Raw genomic sequence first — 25,837 nt, forward strand, 5'->3', positions numbered from 1 at the left:
GCTATGATACTACGGATTTGGGGTTGTCTTCGATATTCTTCAGTGGGTGTACCTTGGAAAGAGTAGGTAGACGGCCATCAGAGAGCAGAGTATACTGACATCAAGATTCACTCGCTGGACCGGAATCTACAGAAGTTATACTCGTATAACTGGGAGAAAACACACGTTCAAGCCCGAGACGGAGTCAGAATCATCCAATGCATGTTCTATCCCTATAGATGCAGTTCTAGTCGAAGCTAGTATACAAACGCGCCAACACCAAACCAACCAAATAAGAAACATAGAAGAAACCGAGAATGAACCCAAACAAAAACAGAGGAGAAAAGTCACAAGATAAAGACACAACCCTCACTACCCTGCAAATTAAAACATCCATGAATATCATCTAAACATCCACCCCCTTCTTCTTCCTCTGAAACATCGGATAATTCAATGCATCCCACCTCCCATGAAACCCAACGCCGGGATGCCCCCAACTACTCATCGCAATAACCGCAATACTAATCATCGCCCCCTCCAACACCATGAACGTCGTCTGATCATTCGCCAAATGGCTACTGAACCCACCACACAGCTCCGCAACCCGGAAACAACTTCGAATGTAAATACACACGACCGCCAACCCCTGGCAAAACAGAAACGCTTTCCAGCGTTTGCTCGCTCGGAGACTAGCGAAGTCCGGGTTCAAGGTCACCAAGTCCCTGGAACCCGAGACTAGATCTTGGCTTTCGGATTCCTGCTTCGTGTGGTTTGCCATGCGGAACATGTTCGATGGTGGGGAGGGATTCCGTGCGCTGAGACGGTAGACTCGGAAGGCGTAGTCGAGACAGATCACGATGTAGAGGGTTAGAGAGGCGACTTGGGAGCTGAGACCGGCTATCATGATGTTGATCCCGTCTTGTACTTCGGAGACGGAGTTCGAGGTGGTGATGGCGCCTCCGGCGGCTTGTAGCAGGAGGGAGATGATGTCGAAGCTGATGAAGATCAGGGAGTAGTTGCGCTGTTTTATCCGGGATAATTGGGACGAGTAGGCGCCGACAATTCGGGCTAGGGAAACGTAAATGGCGCCACTGAGGAAGGCGGGGGCGATGGTGAGGCAGACGAGATACCTGTATTTAATTTGGTTAGTGGTGGAGGGGAGATGAGGGGTTGTTGGGATGAACAAACATGATGAACCACCGGTCAATGAATGGGTTGTGTCGCATGTAAATGCGTGCTATGTAGCCCAGGACTTCGAGGATAAGGCCGCAGATGGCGCCGAAGAGGTATCCCCAGGTACGGTGTCGAATGCCAAGGTAGAGTTGGACGGGGATGAAGAGGGCGAATAGAGCAATGTAGAAGGCATTGCCGCCTAGGTTAGGGAGATAGGTGATATGGGCATATGATAGAGGACATGTCTCTAGGGTACATTGTTGGCTGCTGGTGATCCAGGGCGCGGGGGCCGTGACGGTGGTCATGGTGAGTATTTTGGGACGTGAAGGTGTTTATGTAGAGGCACGATTGTCAGATTGAGCTGAGTGAGTGCCAGTAATAAGGCTTCCTGGCACTGCAGTAGTATTACTGCGATATCTGCTCGTAGACGTGGGCGGGTGGTGTTCGTCTAATGCGCCATGTAGTTAGCGGCACTGTATATAGTAGCCGTCGTGTGCCACCGATAGAGTAATTTCTATGGGAAAGACCCCGACGGAGGAAAGAAACAGCTTATTAAATGAAACATCGGCCATTTTGTCTGCCTGTTGCCCTTCGGACAGCGCAGATCGACGCGCATCATTTGTGCTCGTTTGGTGTAAACGTAGGGGCTCAGCATGGCCTCGATCGGAACCTCACAAAGAGCATATTTACGCAGCAGCGAACCGGCTGACGGCAAGTGGAGATGCCGGCAGTCCCTGGCGGGCGATCGAACCTAGGTAAGAATTGGTGGATGCTGCTGTTTTTACGCTCAGGCCAATCAGGATGGACTGCCATCTGGCATCGCTGACAAAGCACCCTCACCAACGCGTGACTGCCTGATTCGGATGCCATGCTCGACTCGCTGGTTGAATCTGACTTCGCCACGCTCCCCAGTCTCCTACTTAGGGACAGTGAACGCCGCTTTTTCGCGTCTGCCTTACGTATCATCTCGCTCTTAGGCTGTCAGATTCTTCTGCTTTCTCCTGTCGTTTCATGATGATCCGGATGCCGTTCCGTGGCCCGGCATATACGCGGTTGACATTGTGCTGGCCGCGATATTTGCAAACGGCTCTCCCGAGTCACTCACTAACCTAGGCAGAAGTTTAGGTGCACACTGAAGGCTCAAATTATACCTGTCTATCCGCAACATCGCTGCATCGCCCTTCACCTTTGAAAGTGGTTATTGAGTTTAACCGGACAGGCTCCGAGGTCCGACTTCGGCAAGGTATATCCTAGAGATTGGCCATAAACACAGGCCTGCTGCAGCTGCAATAATACTCAAGCTACACGAGGAGCTCATGGCGGGAGAATGCATCGACACAACTGCACCAAATCCTGTAGCTTACCAACAACCCAGCATACTTACAGCTGGGGCAGTGATCCTTCGCTGCACATATGTTTCCAATAAATTGCCAAATCGTTGGCAATATACCCTGCAGCATAAGAACTATCACCTCGAGCATTAAGCTACGCTGCCCTGCGTTTCGTGTAAGTCAGAGAGAGTCAGATTACCCTAGTATGCGGCACACATCTTGCCAAACTCTACTGTCCATAATGAGACCGTCTATATAGTCAAAGGAAAGATTCTCAAACTCCTTCATCTTTACCGACCGCGCCTGCATTGGGTACAATAATGCCGATTTCCTTATATTAGAAGCGACATTGGATTCATTTGACTAGTGTAGGTGAAGCTTGCTCTACTACTAACCAAAACGTTCTCTGGGATCAATGTGGATTCCACTATATACAAATTTGCGATACTGTAACCATGAGATTTCACCGTCAAACGCCAAATACATATTATGACCAAACCGATTAAGGCTTTCTCGGACGCAACAAATAGTGGAAGGAATAAAGCATATCAGTTACAGAAATCCGAAAGCCTTGCTCACTCAGTCTCAACACCATCTCCGAGACGATTGGCAATCTCCAGTAGCGAATCCTTCACCTTGGCCTGCCAGTCGAGGAGCTGCTTCTGCCGGGCCATGCGCGTGTTATATACGAACTTGATCTGCAGCGAGTCACCGATAACAATGGCTTGCGTCTCAACCAGCGCGGTGCGGAGGAGACCGGACCCAGATCCAGTTGCCTTGGGCTTCTTCACATCCACATAACGAAGTACCGAATCGTCGCGCTCCAGCTGCTGATACTGGCCAAGGTAGTTCATAGACAACTCGAAGGGGCTGTGGTGTTCAAAAGCGGCATGGCCATCGTCGGTCAGCCAGCGGGTTGCCCAGTAGGGCACTCCATTGCCTGGCACACTGGCGCGCACATCTCGCACAGCTTGCAGGTCGTCGACAATATCTCCAGATGGTTTTATCACTACCGGAGTGGAGGAGGTAAACCATCCGATAGTGTTAGATACATCAAGGTCTCCACCAAACTCATCCCGACCATGACTGTAAATAAAGACCGCAGGTACGGGACGGTCACTGAATGTCGCGCTGAAGGCATGGAAGATCGCCGACAAGAAAATGTCGAGTGGCTTAGTCTGGTACTGATGGTTGCAATTTCCCATCAAGCGGGCGGTTGTCTTGGTGTCCAGAGAGAACTCCTGGATAGTTTCGGTCACGAAAAGGTTCATGGATTCCTCCATCTGCCAGTAATCGTACAGTGGAGCAGGAATCGAGAAAGGTAGTACATATTCGGGAGTCCATTTCTCATCAGCGTGCTCCTTGAGTTTACGGCACCACAAGGCAAATGAGTCGGAACGGTGGGAGGTGATTGCCCCGGTGGATAAGCCTTGTTGCATATCTTGGAGAAGAATGCGCCATGAAACGGTGTCGATAACCATGTGGTGTACAGTAAGTCCAACGTACCGGTCTCCGTTCGGAAGCTTGAAAATAATTGCACGCATCAATGGACCACGCTGCAAATCGAAGCCAGACTGGTTGGGTGCAGTGTATGGTTCAATAGCTTCCAAGTCAGGCACTTCCAACTCCTGGTACAAATGACTATTGGACCGGTCAAGAGGAATATACTGCATCCAGCGGCCCGATTCATCGCGCTGGAACCGAGCACGGAGCATGGGATGACGCTCTACCGTTGCATCCACGACCGGTTTAAGGTCGGAATCAGAATGAACCGATAGCAGGAACGTAGTGTTGTAACGATTGAGATCGCAGTGCTGTTTCAGGTCGAACTCCCAGGTCTGCTGAGGAGAAAGATTAAACGGAACACCAATATCGTCTTCCATTGGCTCAGCATCTTCGTCCAAAGGTCGCACTCTCGGTGCCAGTTCGGCGATAGTGGGACACTGAATGAGATCCTTAACTGCGAGCGAGAGCTTGGCATCACGGCACTGGGCGATAACCTGCATAGCGGAGATGGAATCACCACCAAGGCTTTGGAAGGACCGCTCCATACTGATTTGCTCTTCGGGTCGATTTAGCACGGAGGCCCAAATGCGTCTCAGCTCAAATTCGGCAGGTGTACTCGGGCCGCGGCCGCTAGCTTTGGATCCTTCGTTGGCAATCTGCTCATATGTGGCATCGTCCAGGGTCTCGACCCATCGCCGGACCTTCTTCCGGTCCAGCTTTCCGGAAGGCAACAAGGGGATCGCGTTCACTGGTACCCACAGGGCCGGCACCATGTAAATTGGAAGGGCTGCAGATATGGAGCTAGCGATTCTGGTCACGACCGCCATAATCTCGGGTCTCCTGTCCTCCGGCACGAGAGTTAATCGTCCCTCCTCAACAGGGAGATCGAAGCCTTTGAAAGAAACAACGACCAATAGCTGCTTCTTGAATGGGCCCTGAGATGGGAGCAAAGTGAGTGCCTGGTGGATATTCTCATCACGCTCGATATTGTACTCGATCTCGCCCAATTCAACCCGCTGGCCGCGAATCTTCACCTGCCCATCAGCTCTGCCGATGAAATGAATCGTGCCATCTGCATTGTATCGCACAAGATCACCAGTGCGGTAATACCGCTCACGCTTATGAGATCCTGGAACAAAGCTCTTCTGTTTGACAAAGGCGGCTGCTGTTTTCTCAGGATCACCCAGGTAGCCTCTCGCCAGAATTGGTCCTGAAATCAAGAGCTCACCAACAGCACCAATGGGAAGTAGCTTTGAAGGTTGCTTGGCATCAACAATCCAGAGCACACCACCAACAGCATGTCCAATGTTGGCTGGATCGGTAGTAGGTTGCAATCCTGGGTTAGCTGCTGCTGCTACAGAGCACTCACTAGGTCCGTATCCGTTGTACAGCTGTACCTTGTCAGCCCAGTTGAGAATGTCACCCTTTGAGAGAGCTTCGCCGCCAAGAACCAAAGTCTTCAATGAGGGCACATCGGACGGTTGTAAAAGCTTAAGGACAGATGGCGTAAGGAATGTCCAGTTGATATTGAGCACGTTGATGCAGTGCTTGATGTCCTTGCTCAAGTCTTCGTCCGGCACGCAAATGCATGCACCAAACATGAGTGATGTCATGATTTCCAGCAGACTAACATCGAAGCTGTAGGAAGCAAACTGCAGTACTCGTGATGAGGGACCCAGACAGGCAAGCTTTCCTTGAGCCAGGGCTCCAGAGCAGAATGCAGCATGCTGCACAACACATCCTTTTGGCTTGCCTGTGCTGCCCGAAGTGAAGATGACGTAGGCATCATGATGGGGGCGGGCTCTCACGACACCTTGGTTGAGATAGTCTTGTTCTTCGTTCAGTTTGTCGAGGAGATCCTGGTCAACACTGACAATGGTTGGAATAAGGTCGTTCCAGTTTGAAGCATATTTCGGAGATGCAAGAACAACGTTAGCAGCAGTTTGAATAGAGGCCTCGCGTAGCCGCTCCACCGGGGTTTTAGGATCCAGTGGGACGAACGCAGCTCCAGTACCCAGAACAGCAAACATGGCAACGATAGCCCATGCTGACTTTTCGAACGTCAAAGGCACGTAATCTCCGGCGCCAATACCAAGCCTGGTCAAGTATCGAGACAACGACAACCACATCCGTCCAAAATCCTGATAGGTTATCTTTTCGGCCATGGTGTCAATCGCAATAGCATGAGGGGTACGCATAATCTGTTGGAGCACGAGGTCCGGTACTGTGTACGATGAAATCTCCGGCACATCCTGGTTCCAAGATACAATCTGCGACAAATCATACCGGCCGATAACACTGAGCTGATCAACTCGGGCCTCTGGATGTTCGACCACGGATTTGAGGATGGCAGAGAATGTTCCCGATACGGATCCAGCTCGGGATTCTGAGATACAATCAGTCCAATATCCGAGTGTGATGTCCACATTGTTTGGCGAATCGACAACGTGAACCGTGATATTGTACTACTTCAGGTCAGTTATTGCAAAGCAATTCAGAGTAAAGTCATACCTCTGTCGGCTCCCGTACAATGAGACCTTCGAAGTCGACATCGGTGACAATGTCGTCACTATCAACGTCTGTCATTGTCTGGAAGGAAATGCCAGTGTTAAACAGAGGCATTCCTGCGAGTCCAAGTGAATGTTGAATCTCGGCGAGCGAGCAGTGCTGGTGTGCGAGAGAATCAAGGAACTCTTCCTGGCAAGCCTTCAAGGCGTCCTTGATAATAGTGGAGTCCTCCAGCAATGCCTTGCAAATGAGGACACTGATAGTTGGCCCGACCATGTTGACTAGGTCTTCGACAGGTGCATCTCTTCCGGATGCCAAGTAACCGAAACAAATATCATCTCGGCCGACATACACCCGACAGACGAGTGCCCAGACTGTCTGTAGAAGGTTCGAGATTGTGATATTCTGGGAGACACAGAAGTCACGCAGAACACTGGTAGGTATTCCTAGCTCTACCTGGACGTACTTCAGCTCAGTTGTACCTTCAGCCTCAGCTAATTTGGGAAAGTAGCATGGCTCGACTTCGGCAAGATGGTTCTTCCAGAAAGAAATGCTAGCGGACATGTCGTTTGCAGCAACATATTGGACGAAGTCCCTGTACTTAGCGCCTCCAGTGGGACAAACAAGGGTCCCCGCATAAGCTCGCTTCAGGTCCCTCAGAATCAATGACTTGGATACACCATCGACAATGGTATGACTAGCATCGACTCGGCAGAACACTCTACCATCCGCTGTGAAACTGATTGAGAACCGATGTGGAGGGACAACAGGGTTAGTGCCTAGTTCAATCGCCTCCTCCAGCACAGATGCAACATCGACATCTGAGCAAGGTTTCACCGAAACCTCCGCCCTAGGGCGTCTCAGAACAATTTGAGCGTATGGCTCCTTGCCGCCAAATTCGTCGGTGAAGATAGTCCTCAGGGCAGGGTGATGGTCGACTACCTTTTGCCATGAGGAGAGCAATCTGCCAATATCAACTGTGTCGTTTGCGCCGCAAGAGACTACCTCCCATCCAATGGATACATTGTAACTGCCTTGCTTCCTAGCCTGGCTCATAAGGAGACCCTGCTGCAACGGAGAGCAGGGATACATATCTTCTATTTGATTTGGTCTAAGGCCAACTCGTGGAAGGTGCTGACGGTTGACTCTCTCAAGGGATGGATGATCGAGTTTGAGCAATGGAAAGTCCGCCAAAGTGAATTCCTTAGCTGTATTGGACGCGAGGATCTCGACTGCTTGCGTGATGTTCTGTCTGTACAGGTTGGTAAATAGTAATAGCTTCTGAACGCTGACCTGATCGGATCCGACTGTGATTCTGAACTGTCCATCTTCGAGCAGACATGAAACCTCGAAAGTTGTGGGAACGATGGCGCCCAAGCCGTGTCGCCGAGTGGGGGTGGCTTGCTTCAACACGATACCTTCTGTAAGTCGGCTAGACAAGCCGTAGTTGAAGATGACATTGGAAGAGCCAAGCTTGCTACCTGGCCCCCTCTGGCGAACTTTGTCCTTAGTATCCCGGATTAGCTGAAGAGTGACTTGGTCCGAGTGTTCCACAGGCACGTGCACGGGTTGCAGCGAAGAGAATTGACCGACATGACCTCTCAAGTGTTTGCTAAGAGTCGACTCAGTAGCGGTTGTTTCGACAACAGCCAAGGTAGAGTGGTCATTTTCTTCTAGAATTTGGTGGTATGACAGGATCAAGGTCGCCAGAAGTAGATCCCCCGCGTTGGTGCCAAATTTTAGGTTGCACGGTCCAGTGAGAAGCCCAGTAATCTCGGAGCCGAGTTCTAGCTTCTCTGTGACATAGTCTCGATACCCACTAAGAGATTCAAGGGCGACAAATTGCAATGAGCCATTCATAGGCTCCATGCCACTTTCGCTCCTGAGGTGATCAAGCCAGGCATGAGAGAACTCATCTCGGGACAAAAGCTTACTTTCCCAGACGTTTTCCTCTTTTTCATCATTTGACTGAAGCAAGTAATCGAGGTGACTGATGACAGTACTTAGAGACTGTGAATTAAGGATAGCTGCATGCACGACGAGAGAAATGTGCTGTGTGCCACGAAGAGAGAACAGATCGATCATGAAATTTGGGTTACCACTCACACCAAGTGACGCCTGACGATGCTGCACAATTTCTTGTGCTTCTTCCAAGCTAGAGACATGGTTCAGATTCAAGTGGTAAACGGGGTTTTCAAGCTCGTCGTGGTCTCTGAATGTTTGCAACCATGTCCCGTTATGCTCATTGAAGCCGAGGGTGAGTGCTGGGTAGGAAGAAATGATACTATCCAAGGCATCGTTCAGCTGCTGGATACTAATCTTGTGATTGAGTTGCAGTAACATGGCGTGGTGTATGGCGCTGTTGCCCGAACGGGACGCCTCGAGGAAGGTGCGCTGTAGGTATGATATGGGGAGGTGATCTGTCTCGCTTCTCAGGAGCACATCCGCAGAGCCAGACTCCTCCAGCTTTGAGGCGATCTCAGTAACATTGTACCGCAACAGATCAGCTACTAGGACGGTGACTCCGAGTTTGCGGAACTCTGACATGACCGCCATCGCTTTGATAGAGTCACCGCCCACAGACAGGAAGCTGCTGTGTTTGCCAATTTGCTCCTCTGGTACGTTCAGAGCTTTCGCCCAAACCTTCTGCACGAGAATCTCTGTCTTGCTCGAAGACGCCTTGTCGCCAGGTTTTGCCGAGTTACCTATGATGTGTTGGAAGGCCTCGGTGCTAATATCAGCAACAAAATCCCCAACCTTCTTCCGGTCCATCTTGCCCGACGACATGAGTGGAAGACTCTCCAGGACAATCCAGATGGTTGGAACCATATAGGTGGGGAGCAGGTGTGACAGTCTTTCTGCAATCGCTTGGGTGTCTGCTGCGGCCTCGGAATGATTCACCAGGCGAATACTCGTGTGTGTCTGTATTGAAGCGGTTGTAAAATGCTTGTGGAGAGACACGATACCAACCAAGCGGGATTTGCAGTGACCAGTGTAGGGAATGAGAGCCATTCCGTTACGGATGACTGGATCTGTCCAGAGGTGGTGCTCTACCTCCCCTAATTCCATACGCTGTCCATTGAGCTTGACTTGGTGGTCCTTACGCCCAATGAAGTGAATCATGCCGTCCGCATCATATCGTACCAGATCACCAGTCTTGTAAAAGCGATTCCAGATTGAGGATGTACCCGACACCATCCAAGCCGGGTTTCTAAAGAAGGCTGCTGAAGTCTTCACAGGGTCCTTGATATATCCACGCGAGACAATAGGGCCTTGGATGATCAGCTCACCTGTGGCGCCAACAGGGAGAAGCAAGTTGTGATTTTGCGGATCAACAATCCAGCATACCCCACCAATTGCTCTACCAATATTCCGTGGGCTGGACTGGGGGTTGAGCTGAGTATTGGCAGTGGCTGCGACTGAGCATTCACTTGGCCCATAGCCGTTCATCAACTGGAGCCTTCCCGCCCATTTCATCATATCCGACTCTGACATAGCTTCGCCTCCCAGTACCAGAGTCTTTAAAAGCGGCAGTTGATCAGGAGTCAGCACCTTCAACACCGACGGTGTTAAGAAGGCCCAGTTGACACGAAAGTCATTCATGGACTGGACAAAGTCTGCACGTCCAAGCTGCTCGTTCGGGATACAGATGCAGGCGCCGAATATAAGGCCTGTAAGGATTTCCAAAATGCTCACGTCAAAGCTGTATGAAGCGAACTGGAATATCCGGGAATGGGGTCCCATGTTGGCGGCTTCACCCTGTCGCAGAGACCCACTGCAGAAGGACTGGTGCTGGATCATCGTACCTTTGGGCTTTCCTGTGCTCCCAGAGGTAAAGATCACATATGCGAGATTCTCAGGCGTGACGGTGACTGGAGTAAGACACCCGTCACCACTAGTTATTGTCCTGACCGTGTCTTCATTGACTATCATTGTCTTGACAGAGAAGTCATCGAAGAGATCGTGATGTTTGGCTGTCGTCAAAATAATCGGTGCATCAACTTGGCTGACGATCTCTCGTAGGCGTGATGAGGGATGCGTCGGGTCGAGGGGAACAAAGGCACCGCCGGCTTTGAGTACTGCAAGCAACGCCACTACATACCATGCCGACTTTTCAAAACACAGAGGCACAATTACCTCCGCCTTGACTCCCAGTCCGACCAACACCGTAGCCAGATGGTTTGACAGAGAATCCAGCTCTGCATACGTCATCTGTGCATCCCATGAATCAATAGCAGGAGCCTGTGGTTGCAAGGACGCTGTCTTTCTAACTAGCTCATGAGCGCACTCAATCACCGCATTAGGCGCGTTGGAATTCCAGCTGAAAATCCTCTTGTGGCTGAGTGGGCCCAAGTAACTTGCACTCGAAAGCTCAGTTTCTGAGTGGTTGTTGACCAATTCGAATGTACGATGGAGAGTATCGGCCAAATGGACTGCAAGGTCCTCAGATACTGTAGACGGAGTATAGAGCATGTGGATCTCAATGCCATTTCTATTATTAGTGGCATGAAGTTCGAGGTCAAACTATATGCGGTAAGTCTCTATCCTTCGGTTGCTGATGAACAGGTGGGTCTTGGGTCTTACATTGGGTGATGGCGAGATGGGTTTACCATTTAATCGCTCTTCACGAAAGATTACAGCGCTGCGGAAGGATTGGTAGGATTGAGTTTGCTGTTTCTCGTCTGGTGTTTCCAGTGCTGATCGAGCACTATGCAATGTTGCCTTCACTGCTTGGAGAAGGTCCTCAACTTTGCGGAACTCGTCCAATTCCAACGATAGATCTGTGGTTATCGTTAGTTTGTGCTGATTTGGGGGCTCTGCATACAATACTCACTCGTGGAGCTGGAACCAGTTGCTGTCTCGCGATGGAATTCAAAATGCACGCCTTCGGCATTATAGCAAAGAAGGGCAAGGCCAAAAGCCGTGCAAAGTACTCCAGATACCTCTGCTGTGTCTCCTGTCTTCACTTCAACAGGCAAAAAGTCGTCTATCGTAGCAGGTTCTCTTGTGACTGTGGTGGTGCCATCTTTGATGCTCTTGGGAGACTTAGAAGGGATGCTAAGATGAGATGGTTGAGGAGTGGATAAAGCGATCGGAGCCATTTTGCAGCTGATTGATGAGTGAAATGTCGGCTTGCAAACTGATAGATGCAGACTGCAGGCCACCTTAATTAAGGAAAGTTATGGAATGAAATGAAAGCCTCTCTTCCGGGTGATATGTCCATGTCGAGAAAGCCTTGTGCAAAGATGTCCGGCCTTCGAAGGCTTAGATCGAACCCGGGAGCCAATACTTTGCTCCCCTGTCAGCTTCGTGTTGTAGGTCTCAAGCAACAGGGGCTGAATTGATCTATCGTGCGACTGAAGTTGATACGATCCTTCTGCATGCCCTCATCGCGTAATTGTCGAGACGTCTGTATAGACCTTAGTCTCGATACCACGTCTGATACCAAACCGTCATGTAATACACATGTAACACTGGGACGGTAATGGTGACGGTAATGATACTGCAATCGGGGAGAGATGTCAGATTTGACCGGAACGGGAGGACCCACCGGCCACATGGATAGCAAGGATCCTTCCTGCATTGTTCAAGGCTTCGCACGTCGCGCCGCAACGCGATCGTGTGGGGTCCAAAACATGGGAGTGCAAGAGCCGCTGCAGGATCCGACCTGCACCAACGGCGTGGTTAGATTTACGCACCCGCCAATGAGCAGCACCCACGCTTAAACAGCGTCTCCACGGTCGTCTGTGCCATATGCCCCTCCTGGACATACACGCGCTCATGTTGGCGCAATGCCCCGACTATGTCGGGCACAGACAGGCAGCAGCTCTCTGCTGGGATTCCCACCTCAGGGTTTCGGATAGCATTCGAGCACCCCAAGCAGTGCTATCGACTTAGGCAGTGCGACTCAACGACTGCCAGAGTGAATTCAGGCAGTGCAGGGTCTAAAGCACGAACTGTATCGCTTTACTCCAGATGGCACACATCCGCGCTTGGTCTCAGTACCCCGCAGAACAGGCGAAGTCGCAATGAACTGCACCATCGCCTCTGAAGATGCTTTCGGGCCTCAAGCTCGGGCATGTTATGGCGGATACGACTTTACTTTGTTGTTCGAGGAGTCTGTGATGACGATCGGCCCGATCGGACTTTTACTCCTATGTCTTTTCCCTAGAGTGGTCTACCTATACAGAAAGTCACTGAGAGATGGAAGTAAAGATGGCGCTTATACAGCCAAACTCGTAGGTCACGATTTTTATCCCACTGTACCCGAGTCGTCGTCGCATGGTTGACTCGTCGCAGATCAGCTACGGATGGTTCGCTGCCATCCAAACGGCCATTCTAGTATCCTGGACATCGGGCGATGAACCCACAACACGCACGACTGTCCCAGCTGCGGCGCTCGGTCTGGTCGCCGCTGTTGCGCTCGGTCTCGCAGCGCACTTCGAACACACGCGCTCCGTGAAACCGCCCCTTATTATCGAAATTTACCTTCTATTCACTATCGCCTTCGATGCGGTTCGACTACGCACGCTATGGGGTATGGGATATCATGGTCACATATTCAAGTTATCGACTATCTTCGTCATATGGAAAGTGGTGTTGCTCGTGCAGGAGGCCTGGCCTCGGGAGCTTGGTTTGTTGGAACAGTCGTACAGTCCTGAAGAGAAGGTCGGCTGGATCAATCGGCGCATGTTTTGGTGGGTGAACCCGTTGCTGTTTCTGGGTTCCAAGAAAGATTTGCAGGCGGATGATCTCTTCACCCTTAACCGCTCCCTGCAATCTGAAGTATGTTCGAAGAGCTTCTCGGAGGTTTGGCAAAATGGTAAGCGTGTTTCCCCTTTCCTGTTCTTTGAAACCATTGCCAACTATGAACAGCAAAGCCGGCAAGAAAGGGCAAGAAAAATGGACTTCTTTGGATTATGGCTTGGGAGCACAAATTGGTCCTTCTGACTGCGGTTCTTCCGCGGTTGTGCTTCACAGCCTTCACCTTCACCCAGCCGTTCCTTATCGACGCTGTCGTTAAATACCTGCAGACTGTGTCGGAGAATCACAACCGTAAAGATGGATACGGATTACTTGGTGCATATATAATTGTATACGTCGGCCTGGGAGTGAGTTTGAGTAGACCTGGACTATCTTGCAGAGTGCTGATACTGGCTCAGATTTCCGAAGCATGCTATCAGCATATCACGTACCGCACTATTGTCCTCATGAGAGGTTGCCTTGTGCCGCTAATCTATGAAAAGACGCTCTCTATGGACCCCAAGAAGGCTGAAGAATATGCGCCAGTAACATTGATGAGCGCTGACATTGAGAAGATAGCTTTCGGAATGCGCTACATGCATGAGGCTTGGGGAAATATTATTGAGATAGCTTTGGCTCTGTGGCTGCTATATCGGGAGCTGAACTATGGAGGGCTGAGTCCCATTCTTATTGCCGTCGGTAAGACTCTTCAATGGAGCAGACAAGTTGAAGCTTGGTACTGACATTCAACTAGTTTGCGGGGCTACCGCTGCTACAATGGCACCAGCTGTCGGGAGGCGGCAGGCGACTTGGGTTGAGGGCATACAGAAGAGAATCGATGTCACAACATACATGATCAACTCAATGAAGAGCTTGAAGTTGGAAGGACTGACCCCTTGGTTTATGGACTTTGTACAGAATTTGAGGGTCAAGGAAATTGGATACGCTAATAGATTTAGATCTTTTCTCATATACGCTGTCAGCTTGTGTTAGTACATTGCTCCCATTGTTCATGATTAGATGCTCACTAACCTGCGATAGCATTCGGAACTTCAGTCATATCACCCGTCGTCGGCTTCGGCGTATTCATCGCCTTATCGCGATCTGACAACGGCCCGGAGCTGACCACCTCCAGGGCCTTCACCACATTGTCTCTGTTTTCAGTCCTTCAGAACCCAATGTCAATGCTACTGCAATCTGTTCCCAACCTCATCTCAGCCGTCGGGTCTATCGAGCGCGTGCGCGTGTTCCTGATGACCGAGAACACCAGAGAAGTGGGCTTCCTTAGCTCCTTTACCTCTGAGCAAACCCTGTTCCCAGAAATGGACAACATCCGGGACATGGAGATGCAGGATACCGAAATGGAGAATGCAGTTGAGGCATTGAACTGGAGCGTGGGATGGGTATCTACTCGCGAACCGATCGTGAAACGAATGACATTTAAGATCCGGCCGTCTACGCTTACGATCATCACGGGCCCAACTGGTTGTGGAAAATCAACATTACTTGCTGGTTTGAGGGGAGAGACAGCCGTGACAAAGGGGTACATGAGATGCCGCTATCCCTCTGCTGCATTTTGCAGTCAGGATCCATGGCTGCAGAATGGAACCATACTGAGTAATATTCTCGGCCCGGCTACGTACGAACCGCGATGGTTCCGGGAGGTCACGCAGGCATCTGGATTGAGGCAGGACTTGAAATCGATGCCGTTGGGTGTTCAGACGGTTGTGGGAAGTAAGGGACTGTCATTGAGTGGGGGTCAAAAACATCGGGTGGTGGGTTATTCGTTTCGACATAGAGCTCATGGTTGTCGAATACTAATAACAACAATTACAGGCACTTGCAAGGGCTCTTTATTCGCGACAGCCCTTGTTGCTTCTTGATGACATATTCAGTGGATTCGATGCAGAGACAGAGAAGCTGGTCATCGCACGGCTATTTGGCCAGAGTGGCTTTTGTAGGAAACACAACCTGACCACCATCCTTGCAACCCATTCCAGTAAGTGGAAAACCTGCGCACTCAAGAAGGATAGCTACTAATTTGGCTGTTGAAGCTCGCCTTTCCTCCTCTGCAGACTATACCATCACACTTGATAGCAAAGTCCATATTTCGGAAAAGAAGGGATCGATTGTTTCTAGTCTTCCTGGGCCTAGCGGTGGTGACTTTCTTTCAGAGCCCATATTGAGCGATGCAAGATTGAGTTGGATTGTGAGGCAGTCCAACCCCGATGTACCGCACGAGCTTGCCGCACAGCTTGAAACATCTGATGCTAGCCGCCGGACAGGAGATGTGACGATATACAAGTACTACCTGGAAATGGTCGGAATACTCAATTCTGTGGTTTTCTTTATCGCGGTCGCGATTTTCACATTCAGTCTTGCATTTCCGAGTGAGTGCCGCAATCCGCTATATCTGATCAAAGCTCACAGATGCAGGTGTATGGGTCCAATGGTGGGCTGCCGCAAACGAAAAGCACCCATACAAGGACCTCGGCATGTATTTGGGTGTATATGCTTTCCTGGCAGTTATGGCGGAGCTGTCGTTATTCTTAGGATGCTGATAAGTCTATACGCTGTCTCTACAAAAGGCGATGGCTAACCTAAAGCACGCATATGATGAGCAATATGATTCCCCGAGCGTCAAGGAAGTTGCATAAGATCCTCCTTCGCACGGTGCTAAAGTAAGGTTTTTTGACCATACCGAAGACTTCTGCTGACTCCTGCAGTGCTCCCATATCCTTCTTTCACACAACCGATTCTGGTGTGACGACCAACAAGTAAGATCCTTTCGCTGTATGATGATATGAAGCTCAAGAGGCATTAGGTTCAGTCAAGATATGCAACTGGTGGACATGGAGCTACCCCTTGCTCTTGTCGAAACAAGCGTCGGTATGTCCGATATATCGTTCTCTGGTTTTGAATAGATGACCTTTGCTAACCTAACTAAGCTCTCATGTCTGCAATAGCACAGCTCCTAATAGTATTCATCACTGGAAAGTACCTTGCAGCTATCATTCCGCTATGCCTGGCAGTCTTCTACTTCCTGCAAAAGTTCTACCTTCGGACATCACGACAGCTACGGTTCATGGAGCTTGAAGCCAAATCTCCCCTCTATTCCAACTTCATGGAGACCGTGAACGGACTGGTAACCATTCGTGCTTTCGGATGGCAGTCTGACTTTCTTACGAATATTTGCGGCCTAACAGATGCATCGCAACGGCCTTATTACCTGCTCTTCGTTATCCAGCGATGGCTCACTCTCGTCCTTGACATGGTTGTGGCAGGAATGGCGACGCTGATTGTTGGCATTGCTGTCGGCGCTCCCGGGTCCATTGGAGCCGGTTCTGCAGGACTGGGGTTGCTGAATATCATCAACGTGAGCGAAAGTTTGAAGCAGCTAATTTCGAATTGGACTGTGTTAGAAACTTCAATCGGAGCAGTGTCACGTGTCAGGCAGTTTCAGGATGAGGTTCAGCCTGAAGATAGGCCGGATGGGCACATTGAAGTTCCAGCGCGCTGGCCGGAGAGAGGCGACGTTAAGTTCTTCAATGTCTTTGCTTCTTACAGGTAATGCCTCCACACGGAATTCAGAAGCCATACTGACTGGTAATTTGATAGACCTGATGACCAACCCGTTCTCCATGACGTGACACTGTCGATAGCAGCGGGTGAGATGGTCGCTATTTGCGGTCCTAGTGGCAGGTACGTTGCCTTTGTCTCTCCTACAGATCGCTACATAATACTAAGGTCGTGAAGTGGCAAGAGCTCACTAGTTCAACTCCTCTTCCGCCTTCTCGAACCCGACAATGGTCAGATTACCATCGACGGACTGGACATTAGCTCTATCTCTTGCCAGGACATCCGATCATCTCTCTCGTGCATATCCCAAGCAGTCACCATCCTTCCCGGTACTGTACGACAAAACATAGACCCTCTTGGGAAGGAACCTGACGAGAGTATTATCAATGTCTTAAAAAAGGTCAAGCTATGGGACATTGTATCAACGCAACTTGGTGGCTTGGACGGCCTGGTTCAGGAAGAAAGCTTCTCGCAGGGACAGAAGCAGCTTCTTCGCTTAGCTGCTGCTATGTTGAGGAAGAGCAAAGTTGTTGTTCTAGATGAAGCGACGAGTAGGTATGTTTATCATCGCATCTCAAATCTAGTGATCGGGTATGCCTTAAGGTCGAATATAGCTGATATTGTGCCGCACAGTGTCGACCCCGAAACTGACGATCTCATGCAGCAGCTGATTCGCACAGCATTCGCAGATTGCACAGTCATTGCAGTTGTGCATCGAATCCATACAATCCTTGATTTTCACAAGGTGGTTGTCATTGAAAGTGGACGCATTATCGAGTCTGGCCCTCCGAAAGAGTTGCTGGCCGAAAATGGCCTGTTCAGCCAACTTTACGGAAAAGGAACCACCACTACCACCATAGACATGGACCCCGAGAAGTCCTGGCTCAGAGTTTGAGCGATTAGAAGCTCACGAAGTTTTCCCTTTTCGATGTGGCCTTCTCAAGGTGTTATTATCAGGCGTTGTGTTTTTAGATGGTGCTTGGATGTGATCGGTGATGTTTGACGTCGGTGCATCTACTGCCGCTCAGTGGCATACAGCACCGGCGATATACTGATAATCTTATTTCCCATTTGTTCTGCTGCATTCCATAACATCCCCTATGCGTTTTGCAACCTTATTCTGCTTATGCAGCAGTGACTCATTCAACGGAATTAATTCCTTCATAATTCCAAATACTTCCGGATCAACCATTCCGGCTTATCAGGCCACGTCTCCCAACGGTTGAGCATAAAATATAAAATTTATGTTTTTCTATACAATTCTCTACATTAGATCAACATAACACTTCACTTTGGGTGTATCAAGACCATACTCAGCATGGCGTCCCACTATCTCAGCACGTCGCCGGATACCAACATCCATTTCACCATTACTAAAGCACAGTCTCCATCTTCACCTACGCCCCTTCTTCTCTTTCTCCACTACTGGGGTGGTTCGAGCGCAACATGGTACAAGCAAACCTCACCTACTTCCCCACACACCTTGAACAACATATACAACACTGTTACAGCTGATCTTCGCGGCTGGGGTCAGTCCACAGGACCTGCAGACTCCGGCGCCAGCTCAAAAGACTACTCCATTACGCCCATGGCATCTGATATCGTCTCCATGCTATCGCACCTCCAAAGCACCACCTCCCTCCTCGACAACGGTGTGATCCTAGTCGGTCACTCCATGGGAGCAAAGGTTACACTGGCTACTCTCTCCAAGCTTTCCGACAATCAATTATCCCTCGTGAAGGGCCTCGTGCTTGTCGCTCCGGCGCCCCCAACTCCATTGGTACTCCCTGCTGAGATGAGCGAACAGCAACGCAAAGCGTATGATAACGAAGGCTCCGTTCGGTGGACGGTCGAGAACGTTCTGTCCAGCGTACAGAATATTTCGGGTTACGATATGGAGTTGGTCGTCAAGAATAGTCTGGCAGGGAGTACTCTTGCTCGGGACGGCTGGATTCTACATGGTATGCAAGAAGATATTACATCTGCTTTAGATGAGGTGTCTACTCAGCTTGAGGGCCGGAAGGTTAAGGTGGGTGTGCTTGCTGGGGCGGATGATATTGTTGAGAACAAGGATCGGGTCGAGAAAGAGGTTGCTGGGGCGCTTACCCAAAGAGGCTTTGAGGTGCAGTTTGAGGTACTAGGGGGCGTGAAGCATTTGATTCCGTTGGAGAGCCCGGAGAGCGTGGCTAGAGCGATTCGTTCGATTGTTGAATAATGTTTATATTTAGATGTCTTGACTGAACAAGACGAGATCCAGTCAGTTTTCGTGTACTATTCATTCTGTCCATGTATATAGAGTGAGGTGGCAATGCACATACCATTGACTTTCACGTCTTTTAAGACTTGATAATGCTGTCTTTCACTAATTTGAAATTTATATGTACAAAAGCCACGTCTGGGTGCATATATAAGATGGGGCTGTGGTTTAGTGGTATAATATTCCCTTAGCATGGGAGAGGTCCGGGGTTCGATTCCCCGCAGCTCCATTTTTTGCTCATATTTTTTAGTATCACTAAGAGGTACATGAACATGATTGTACACACATGCCTTAACCCCATAACACTAAATGATGTTTTGGGCGAAGACACTCAAAACTCATACTCATGTGTTTCTACACCCTACAGTGTCATACGAAGTATGTTAACATTTGTAGCCATCATCGGTCCTACTCTCATGTTAGGGTGTGCTAGAGTCACCTGACAATGAAGAAATATCGCCGGATCGCAGTTCGCAGCAGCACTGACGGGACCAGGTCTCCGCTTGTGATCAACTGGTGTCTGAGACGTAGTTTAGTCGAGAGACTGGCTAGCTCACAAGCTCCTGCCAAGAAACTCAGCTGCGGAGTTGAAAAGACTGCCCCTGGATATACAATAATACAATATTCGCATTAACCAATAAGCTCCTTCACCTTCTTATCGGCGACAGTAAAGGAGTAGCCGCTGCTGCACAGGTGGCACCATAAGCTCGGAAATAGAGTTTCGCAAAGAGCAGCATAAGACACGTGCATGCCACGTTTCGAAGCCGATTAGCGTTGGGGCTGGAATGTTCCAGGATAATTGCATTAATCAATGTACTGGGTATCTGTATCAATCTCGGTCTCGAAATTCCACTCACATATGACATCACGGGCTGTCGCCATCGGTCAGGGGCTGATAATTTCATCCAAAAGGATCCGAGGAGAGCCGGCTGCAGCCGCAATTGGAGGATCTCCCGCAAGGGATTCAGTTCCTGACTCACGAGCAGCGATCCTCCCCTGATGATAGGCGAGGATTACCCCGGAGGGATGTGTCCATTCTTTGTCTGGCTCCACTGAAGCTTCGCGTTCCAACACTTGAGGCACTACATTTGATACACCAGTTTGGGACATTTAGCGCCGATGTGTTTGGTATCCATATTTTATACCTGTAACAATTGGTAATACTGTTTTACCAACAATACGGTTGTGTATGGAACGTCAAGAACACTCATCACCGTCACGTATGCAGCCTCCCATTCAGCTCCGCCTCGTCGGATCCTGCAACATGCATTTTTACGCTGCATATGAGATTATCCTTCTGTTGTACACTTGGTTCCAGATCGCTCGGTCTTGCCACTGCTGACCGAGACCTCCGATCTGGCCCAGTCCTTATTGTGAGATGATCGCATTGCCAGGCTTATCTCCCCGTGCCACCGTGGGTGGTATGATATATCACTTCACAGGGCAACTGTTCTGAGTCCAGATTCTGGAGTGCAGTTGAGTCTCCTTTCACTTTATTCCCTCATGATGACCGTCAAGACGCCGTTGTCGAGTTTGAGCTCGGAATTTGCGGGCCTCACTCCCGAAATCTCCCGGACGTCTTCTGTCGCCGGCGACAAACGGTCGTTGATCGCTGCATATGGATCTGTTAATACGACGATCTCCCTACCTACATTACAGCTGCCGTTGGCAACCCAATTGTGGAAGGAATTCAGATCGAACTTGCCTTCGTCCTCCCCAGAAAACGACTTAACTATTAAAGAAGGACTCGTCGCCGAGTTCATCAACTTCTGCATCACCCGGTCTAGCGACGACACTCATTGTGACGACCCCGCGCAAGTACTCCAGTTCCTCGAATCTCTGTTAGAAGCTTTTGAGCAAGACTTTCTTGGTGGAAATGATGTTCACTCCGCCGTATCACACCTTGACACTCAACATAAAACCCCCATAATCAAAGCATACTTCGCAGCATACGGAACCCTCAGTCGCAAGCCTAGGCGTCAACCTTCTATTCTCCTCGAGTCCGTTACAGATGGACCGTCACGTATATACGCAATATTTGGTGGTCAAGGAAATGACGAGAAATATTTCGCGGACCTAAAAGACACCTACGCGACTTACACCGACATCCTCCGTCGGTGTGTCTTCTCCGGAGCCAGGTTGTTCGAGGACCTCGCTGGGGCATCTGTATTCAAAACCCACTTTCAACATGGCTTCGCGCTCATGGACTGGCTGGAGAAGCCCGACTCTGAGCCAGAGACCTCGTATCTTCTGTCTGCACCCGTTAGCATGCCCCTGATCGGTCTCCTCCAAATGTGCCACTTCATCGTGGCCTGTCAGACAATGGGACTCTCACCGAGAGAGATGCATGGCTATTTGTCCGGTGTAACGGGTCATTCACAGGGAATTGTCGTAGCCCTCGTGGTATCTGTTTCCGATACTTGGGAAGACTTCTACCGACACTCTCTCGAAGCCCTCCGTATACTTTTCTTCATCTCCTGTCGCAGCCACGAAATTTTCCCTCCCCAGTCCATTCCTGAGTCAATAAGACAGGACGCAGAAGATAACGGGGAAGGAACACCTGGACCCATGCTGAGAGTAAGAAACCTCCGACAGGGTCAACTACAAAAGATCGTCGATGAAGTCAACAGCTATCTCCCAGATGAATCCCATGTCGCTATATCCCTCTTCAATGGCCCCCAGAACCTCGTTGTTACCGGGTCGCCTCTCAGTTTGTACGGCTTGAGCCGCCACTTGCGTGGATTAAAGCCCCCAAATACTATCCGCGAAGCACAGATCCCGGCTAGCAAGCGAAAGCCTAAGATCGAGCATCGCTTCCTTCCCATTACAGCACCCTTCCACAGCATATACCTCGATAGAGTCGTTTCTCTGGTTATGAAAGACCTCGGGGATATCAACATTACAGGCAACCAACTACGCATTCCGATTTACGCTACAACCGATGGCCACGACATGCGTTCTCACGGAGCCAGTAACCTAATCGGTGATATCGTGAGCATGATTGCGCGCGAACCAGTACACTGGGAGAATGCGACCATCCTTCCGAACGCTACTCACATAATCGACTTCGGTCCGGGTGGCAGTGCTGGTGTGGGCGCTGTTACTATGCATAGCCAGGCAGGCCAGGGTGTGCGACTGATCCTAGGTGGCTCCATGAAGCACAGCGAGGAGTATGGGGATAAGGCTGAACTTTTCAACCGTGACTGCGGCTATCCCGTTGTGTATGCGGAGAACTGGGCGGAGGTGTACAGGCCGCGCCTAGTTAGAGATGCAACGGGTAAGGTCATTGTTCAGACCAAGTTTAGCGAGTTGTTGGGTCTGCCTCCTATAATGGTTGCTGGTATGACTCCCACTACTGTGCCATGGGACTTTGTCTCTGCTACCATGAACGCTGGATACCATATCGAGCTTGCTGGCGGTGGATACTACAGCAAGGGTGCCTTGGAGGAGGCAATCAACAAGATTGTGCAGAACGGAATCCCAGGGCGAGGGGTAACATGCAATATCATTTATGCGAGCCCCAATTCTGTTCGCTGGCAAATTCCCCTGCTGCAGGAGCTCCGTGCCAAGGGCGTTCCCATTGATGGAATGACAATCGGAGCAGGTGTCCCCTCAGTCGACGTAGCCAATGAATACGTCGAGACACTTGGACTAAAGCATATCGCATTTAAGCCCGGGTCTGTTGAGGCTATTCAGCAGGTCATCGACATCGCCCGCGAGAACAAGTCCTTCCCAATTATTCTCCAGTGGACTGGTGGCAGAGGCGGCGGCCACCACTCTTATGAGGACTTCCATGCCCCAATCTTGGAGATGTATGGTCGCATCAGAGCGTGCAAGAACATCGTTCTTGTCGCTGGTAGCGGCTTTGGCGGTGCCGACGATACTCTGCCCTATTTGACTGGCGAGTGGAGCAAGGCATTCAATGCGCCTTCCCTGATGCCATTTGACGGTATCCTACTCGGTAGTAGAGTTATGACAGCCAAGGAGGCCCATACCAGTATTGAGGCCAAGCAGCTGATTGTGGATATCCCCGGTATAGACGATGCGGTGTGGGACCAGACCTACACACGACCTACTGGAGGAATCATTACCGTTCGGTCCGAAATGGGCGAGCCAATTCATAAGATCGCAACCCGGGGAGTACTCTTCTGGGCCGAAATGGACCGAACCGTGTTCAGCATTGCAGACAAAAAAGCAAGGGCTGCCTTCTTGCAAGAGAACAAGAAGCGTATTATCGACCGTCTCAACAATGATTTCCAGAAGGTGTGGTTTGGACGAGACTCAGATGGCAAGGCCTGCGAGTTGAACGAAATGACCCTATCCGCGGTTGCATGGCGAATGGTCGAGCTACTCTACGTCAAGCATCAGGCCCGCTGGATACATCACAGCCTGCAGCAGTTGACGTTCGACTTTCTTCAATGGCTCGAGGACGTCGTTGGCAACTCATCCGGTAACTTCGAGTCCCGATTCTGGCAGACAGTTGGCCAGATCGAGGAGCCCTTCGCGGCCATTGAACAGTTCCTAGCCAAACATGCTAGAGCAACTTCGGAGCTGATGGATGTACCAAGCACACAGATATTTATTCACCTCTGCCAGCGTCGCGGCCAGAAGCCTGTTCCATTTATTCCTGTTCTCGACGAGGACTTCGAGGTATGGTTTAAGAAAGATTCATTGTGGCAGTCGGAAGACGTTCAGGCAGTGCCGGGCCAGGATGTTGGCAGGACCTGCATTCTACATGGACCTGTCGCCGCCAAGCACACCACGGTACCAAACGAGCCGATCAAGCATGTGTTGGATGGTATCCACTCTCAGTGGGTCAGGTCCCTCACAGGGTTGGGATATGACAATGAGCAAGCTCAGACTCCACTGACCGAAGAGGGGATGAGTGAAGTGCCAAGCGAAATATCTCTAACCCGAACATACGACCCAATGCTTTTCGGTGAGGAGCTGCCCTCAATTGAGCCCTGGATGCAACGACTGGCCGGCACGCAGAAGGGCTGGAGACATGCTCTCTTCTCGCAGATTTCTATCGTCCAAGGGAACAGTCTGTGCGATAACCCCATTAGACGACTCTTTGCTCCTCGACATAATACCTTTGTTGAAGTAGAGGAGTGCACTGCTACCGAACAGTCTGTCGTTCGCCTTTTCGAGCGAACAGCAGATGTGCTGCAGATCTTGGCTATTGAGGTGCGTGCTGTTAGCGGAGACGTAATCAAGGCCACACTGTTCGAAAATCGCACTGTCACTGGAGCACCGGCAGGGCTCGAGCTTCTATTTACCTATCATCCTGAGTTTCCGTTCGCGCCTATCCGTGAGGTAATCTCCGACAAGATTGAGCGCGTTAAGGACTTTTATCATCAACTTTGGTTTGGTGAGCCGCTGAGCTCTGCTGGTGTTCTCTCCCAGGAAGATGAATTCTACGGTGATGTTGTTGCAGTAACCGCTGAGGATATCAATAAATTCAATCAGTGCATCCGCAGTACAGCCACATCAAGATCTCGATCGAGCTCTCAGCAGACAATGGATGCTCCCATGGATTACGCGATCGTCGTTGCCTGGAAATCGGTCATGAAGCCGCTGTTCACTAAGAGCATCAGCGGCGATCTCATGAAACTGGTCCATCTTTCCAATCAATTCCGCAGGCTTGGAAGCTCTGAACCCATCAAGGAGGGCGATGTTCTTTCGTCAAGAGCACATATCCAAGCCATCCTGAATGAAGACTCAGGCAAAGTTGTGGAAGTTGCCGCCTTGATCAGCAGGGACGGTATGGATATTGTTGAGGTCGTTAGCCGCTTCATGTACCGCGGATCATATGGCGACTATGACGCAGCCTTTCAGCAGACAAAGGAGCCCAAGGTCGAGCTCCAGCTCACAAGTCTCAAGGATGTGGTTGTTCTTCACTCCAAGCCGTGGTTTCTGCCTCGGGACAAAGATCTAGATCTCAAGGGTTATAAGCTCACATTCGAGCTGGAAACGCATGCCCAGTTCCAAAGCAAGTCGGTTTTCCGCCAGCAGAGGTGCTTTGGTCACGTTTATGGTCGCTCCCCAGCAGGCGAGACTCTCGAGGTAGCTTACATTGATCACACCGTGGGCGTCTCGACCAGCAATCCCATCATGGACTACCTCAAGCGTCATGGAAGTGTAGTAGAGCAGCCGGTCCTGTTCCAGTCACCAATCACACTCGGCGGCGGAGAGATCCATTTCAAGTCACCCTCATCCAATCAAGACTATGCTTCCGTCTCCGGTGACTATAACCCAATCCATGTGTCCAAGACCTTTGCCGCCTACGCAGAGCTTCCAGACACAATCACCCACGGCATGCACATGAGCGCAAGGGTCCGTGGCTTACTTGAGCAGCTTACTGTCCCTGGAAACCCAAGTGGCTTTAAGCGCTATCAGTGTAATTTTGTCGGGATGGTTCTTCCGGAGGACGATGTGGAACTGGTACTGCAGCACGTTGGCATGGTGAACGGACGGAAGCTTGTTCATGCAGAGGCCCGTCGCGCCGGTAGCGGGGACAAACTGATCGTTGCGGAGGCAGAAATTGAGCAGCCCAGTACTGGTTTCTTATTTACCGGCCAAGGAAGCCAAGAAAAGGGAATGGGCATGGAACTTTACGCCTCCAGCCCTGCAGCGCGGAAGGTGTGGGATCTGGCTGACAAGCACTTCCTTGAGAATTTCGGTGAGTATCATCTCTTTCACATGAGTGCATTTCTAACGCTACCAGGCTTCCGCATTACCGACATTGTCCGCAATGATC

The 25,837-nt window shown here is 50.4% G+C and overlaps 6 protein-coding genes and 1 non-coding gene across 7 annotated transcripts; 4 read left to right on the forward strand and 3 right to left on the reverse strand.

The window, feature by feature from the left end:
• Positions 1 to 385: 385 nt before the first annotated feature.
• On the reverse strand, positions 386 to 1,457 carry An09g01680 (uncharacterized protein; the record flags this gene model as incomplete). Its single annotated transcript, XM_001393448.1, has 2 exons — positions 386 to 1,109; positions 1,168 to 1,457. 2 exons carry the CDS (start codon positions 1,455 to 1,457, stop codon positions 386 to 388), a joined length of 1,014 nt encoding a protein of 337 aa, XP_001393485.1.
• A 902-nt stretch (positions 1,458 to 2,359) lies between these two features.
• An09g01690 (uncharacterized protein) lies at positions 2,360 to 11,599 on the reverse strand (the record flags this gene model as incomplete). Its single annotated transcript, XM_059749613.1, has 9 exons — positions 2,360 to 2,493; positions 2,537 to 2,647; positions 2,717 to 2,786; positions 2,879 to 2,930; positions 3,063 to 6,454; positions 6,501 to 10,168; positions 10,304 to 11,021; positions 11,082 to 11,278; positions 11,332 to 11,599. 9 exons carry the CDS (start codon positions 11,597 to 11,599, stop codon positions 2,360 to 2,362), a joined length of 8,610 nt encoding a protein of 2,869 aa, XP_059605836.1.
• A 927-nt stretch (positions 11,600 to 12,526) lies between these two features.
• An09g01700 (uncharacterized protein) lies at positions 12,527 to 17,715 on the forward strand (the record flags this gene model as incomplete). Its single annotated transcript, XM_059749614.1, has 16 exons — positions 12,527 to 12,736; positions 12,798 to 13,320; positions 13,374 to 13,609; positions 13,661 to 13,940; positions 13,996 to 14,229; positions 14,283 to 15,016; positions 15,078 to 15,240; positions 15,296 to 15,631; positions 15,678 to 15,780; positions 15,848 to 15,922; positions 15,968 to 16,018; positions 16,066 to 16,130; positions 16,190 to 16,808; positions 16,860 to 16,943; positions 16,998 to 17,375; positions 17,454 to 17,715. 16 exons carry the CDS (start codon positions 12,527 to 12,529, stop codon positions 17,713 to 17,715), a joined length of 4,353 nt encoding a protein of 1,450 aa, XP_059605837.1.
• Positions 17,716 to 18,138: 423 nt separating this feature from the next.
• An09g01710 (uncharacterized protein) lies at positions 18,139 to 19,035 on the forward strand (the record flags this gene model as incomplete). Its single annotated transcript, XM_001393451.3, has 1 exon — positions 18,139 to 19,035. One exon carries the CDS (start codon positions 18,139 to 18,141, stop codon positions 19,033 to 19,035), a length of 897 nt encoding a protein of 298 aa, XP_001393488.1.
• A 199-nt stretch (positions 19,036 to 19,234) lies between these two features.
• tRNA-Ala (AGC) lies at positions 19,235 to 19,306 on the forward strand. Its single transcript has one exon. It is a non-coding gene; the product is annotated as a tRNA-Ala (tRNA).
• A 132-nt stretch (positions 19,307 to 19,438) lies between these two features.
• An09g01730 (hypothetical protein) lies at positions 19,439 to 20,187 on the reverse strand (the record flags this gene model as incomplete). The annotated part of the gene is made up of 4 exons (XM_059749615.1): positions 19,439 to 19,574; positions 19,635 to 19,679; positions 19,729 to 19,969; positions 20,058 to 20,187. 4 exons carry the CDS (start codon positions 20,185 to 20,187, stop codon positions 19,439 to 19,441), a joined length of 552 nt encoding a protein of 183 aa, XP_059605838.1.
• A 396-nt stretch (positions 20,188 to 20,583) lies between these two features.
• Positions 20,584 to 25,836, forward strand: An09g01740 (uncharacterized protein; the record flags this gene model as incomplete). Its single annotated transcript, XM_059749616.1, has 1 exon — positions 20,584 to 25,836. A coding segment is annotated over one exon (5,253 nt), but the record flags the coding sequence as incomplete, so codon positions are not given.
• Position 25,837: the final 1 nt, after the last annotated feature.

The sequence above is a fragment of the Aspergillus niger genome (genome assembly GCF_000002855.4).
Source record: "Aspergillus niger supercontig An09".
Classification (NCBI taxonomy): domain Eukaryota; kingdom Fungi; phylum Ascomycota; class Eurotiomycetes; order Eurotiales; family Aspergillaceae; genus Aspergillus; species Aspergillus niger.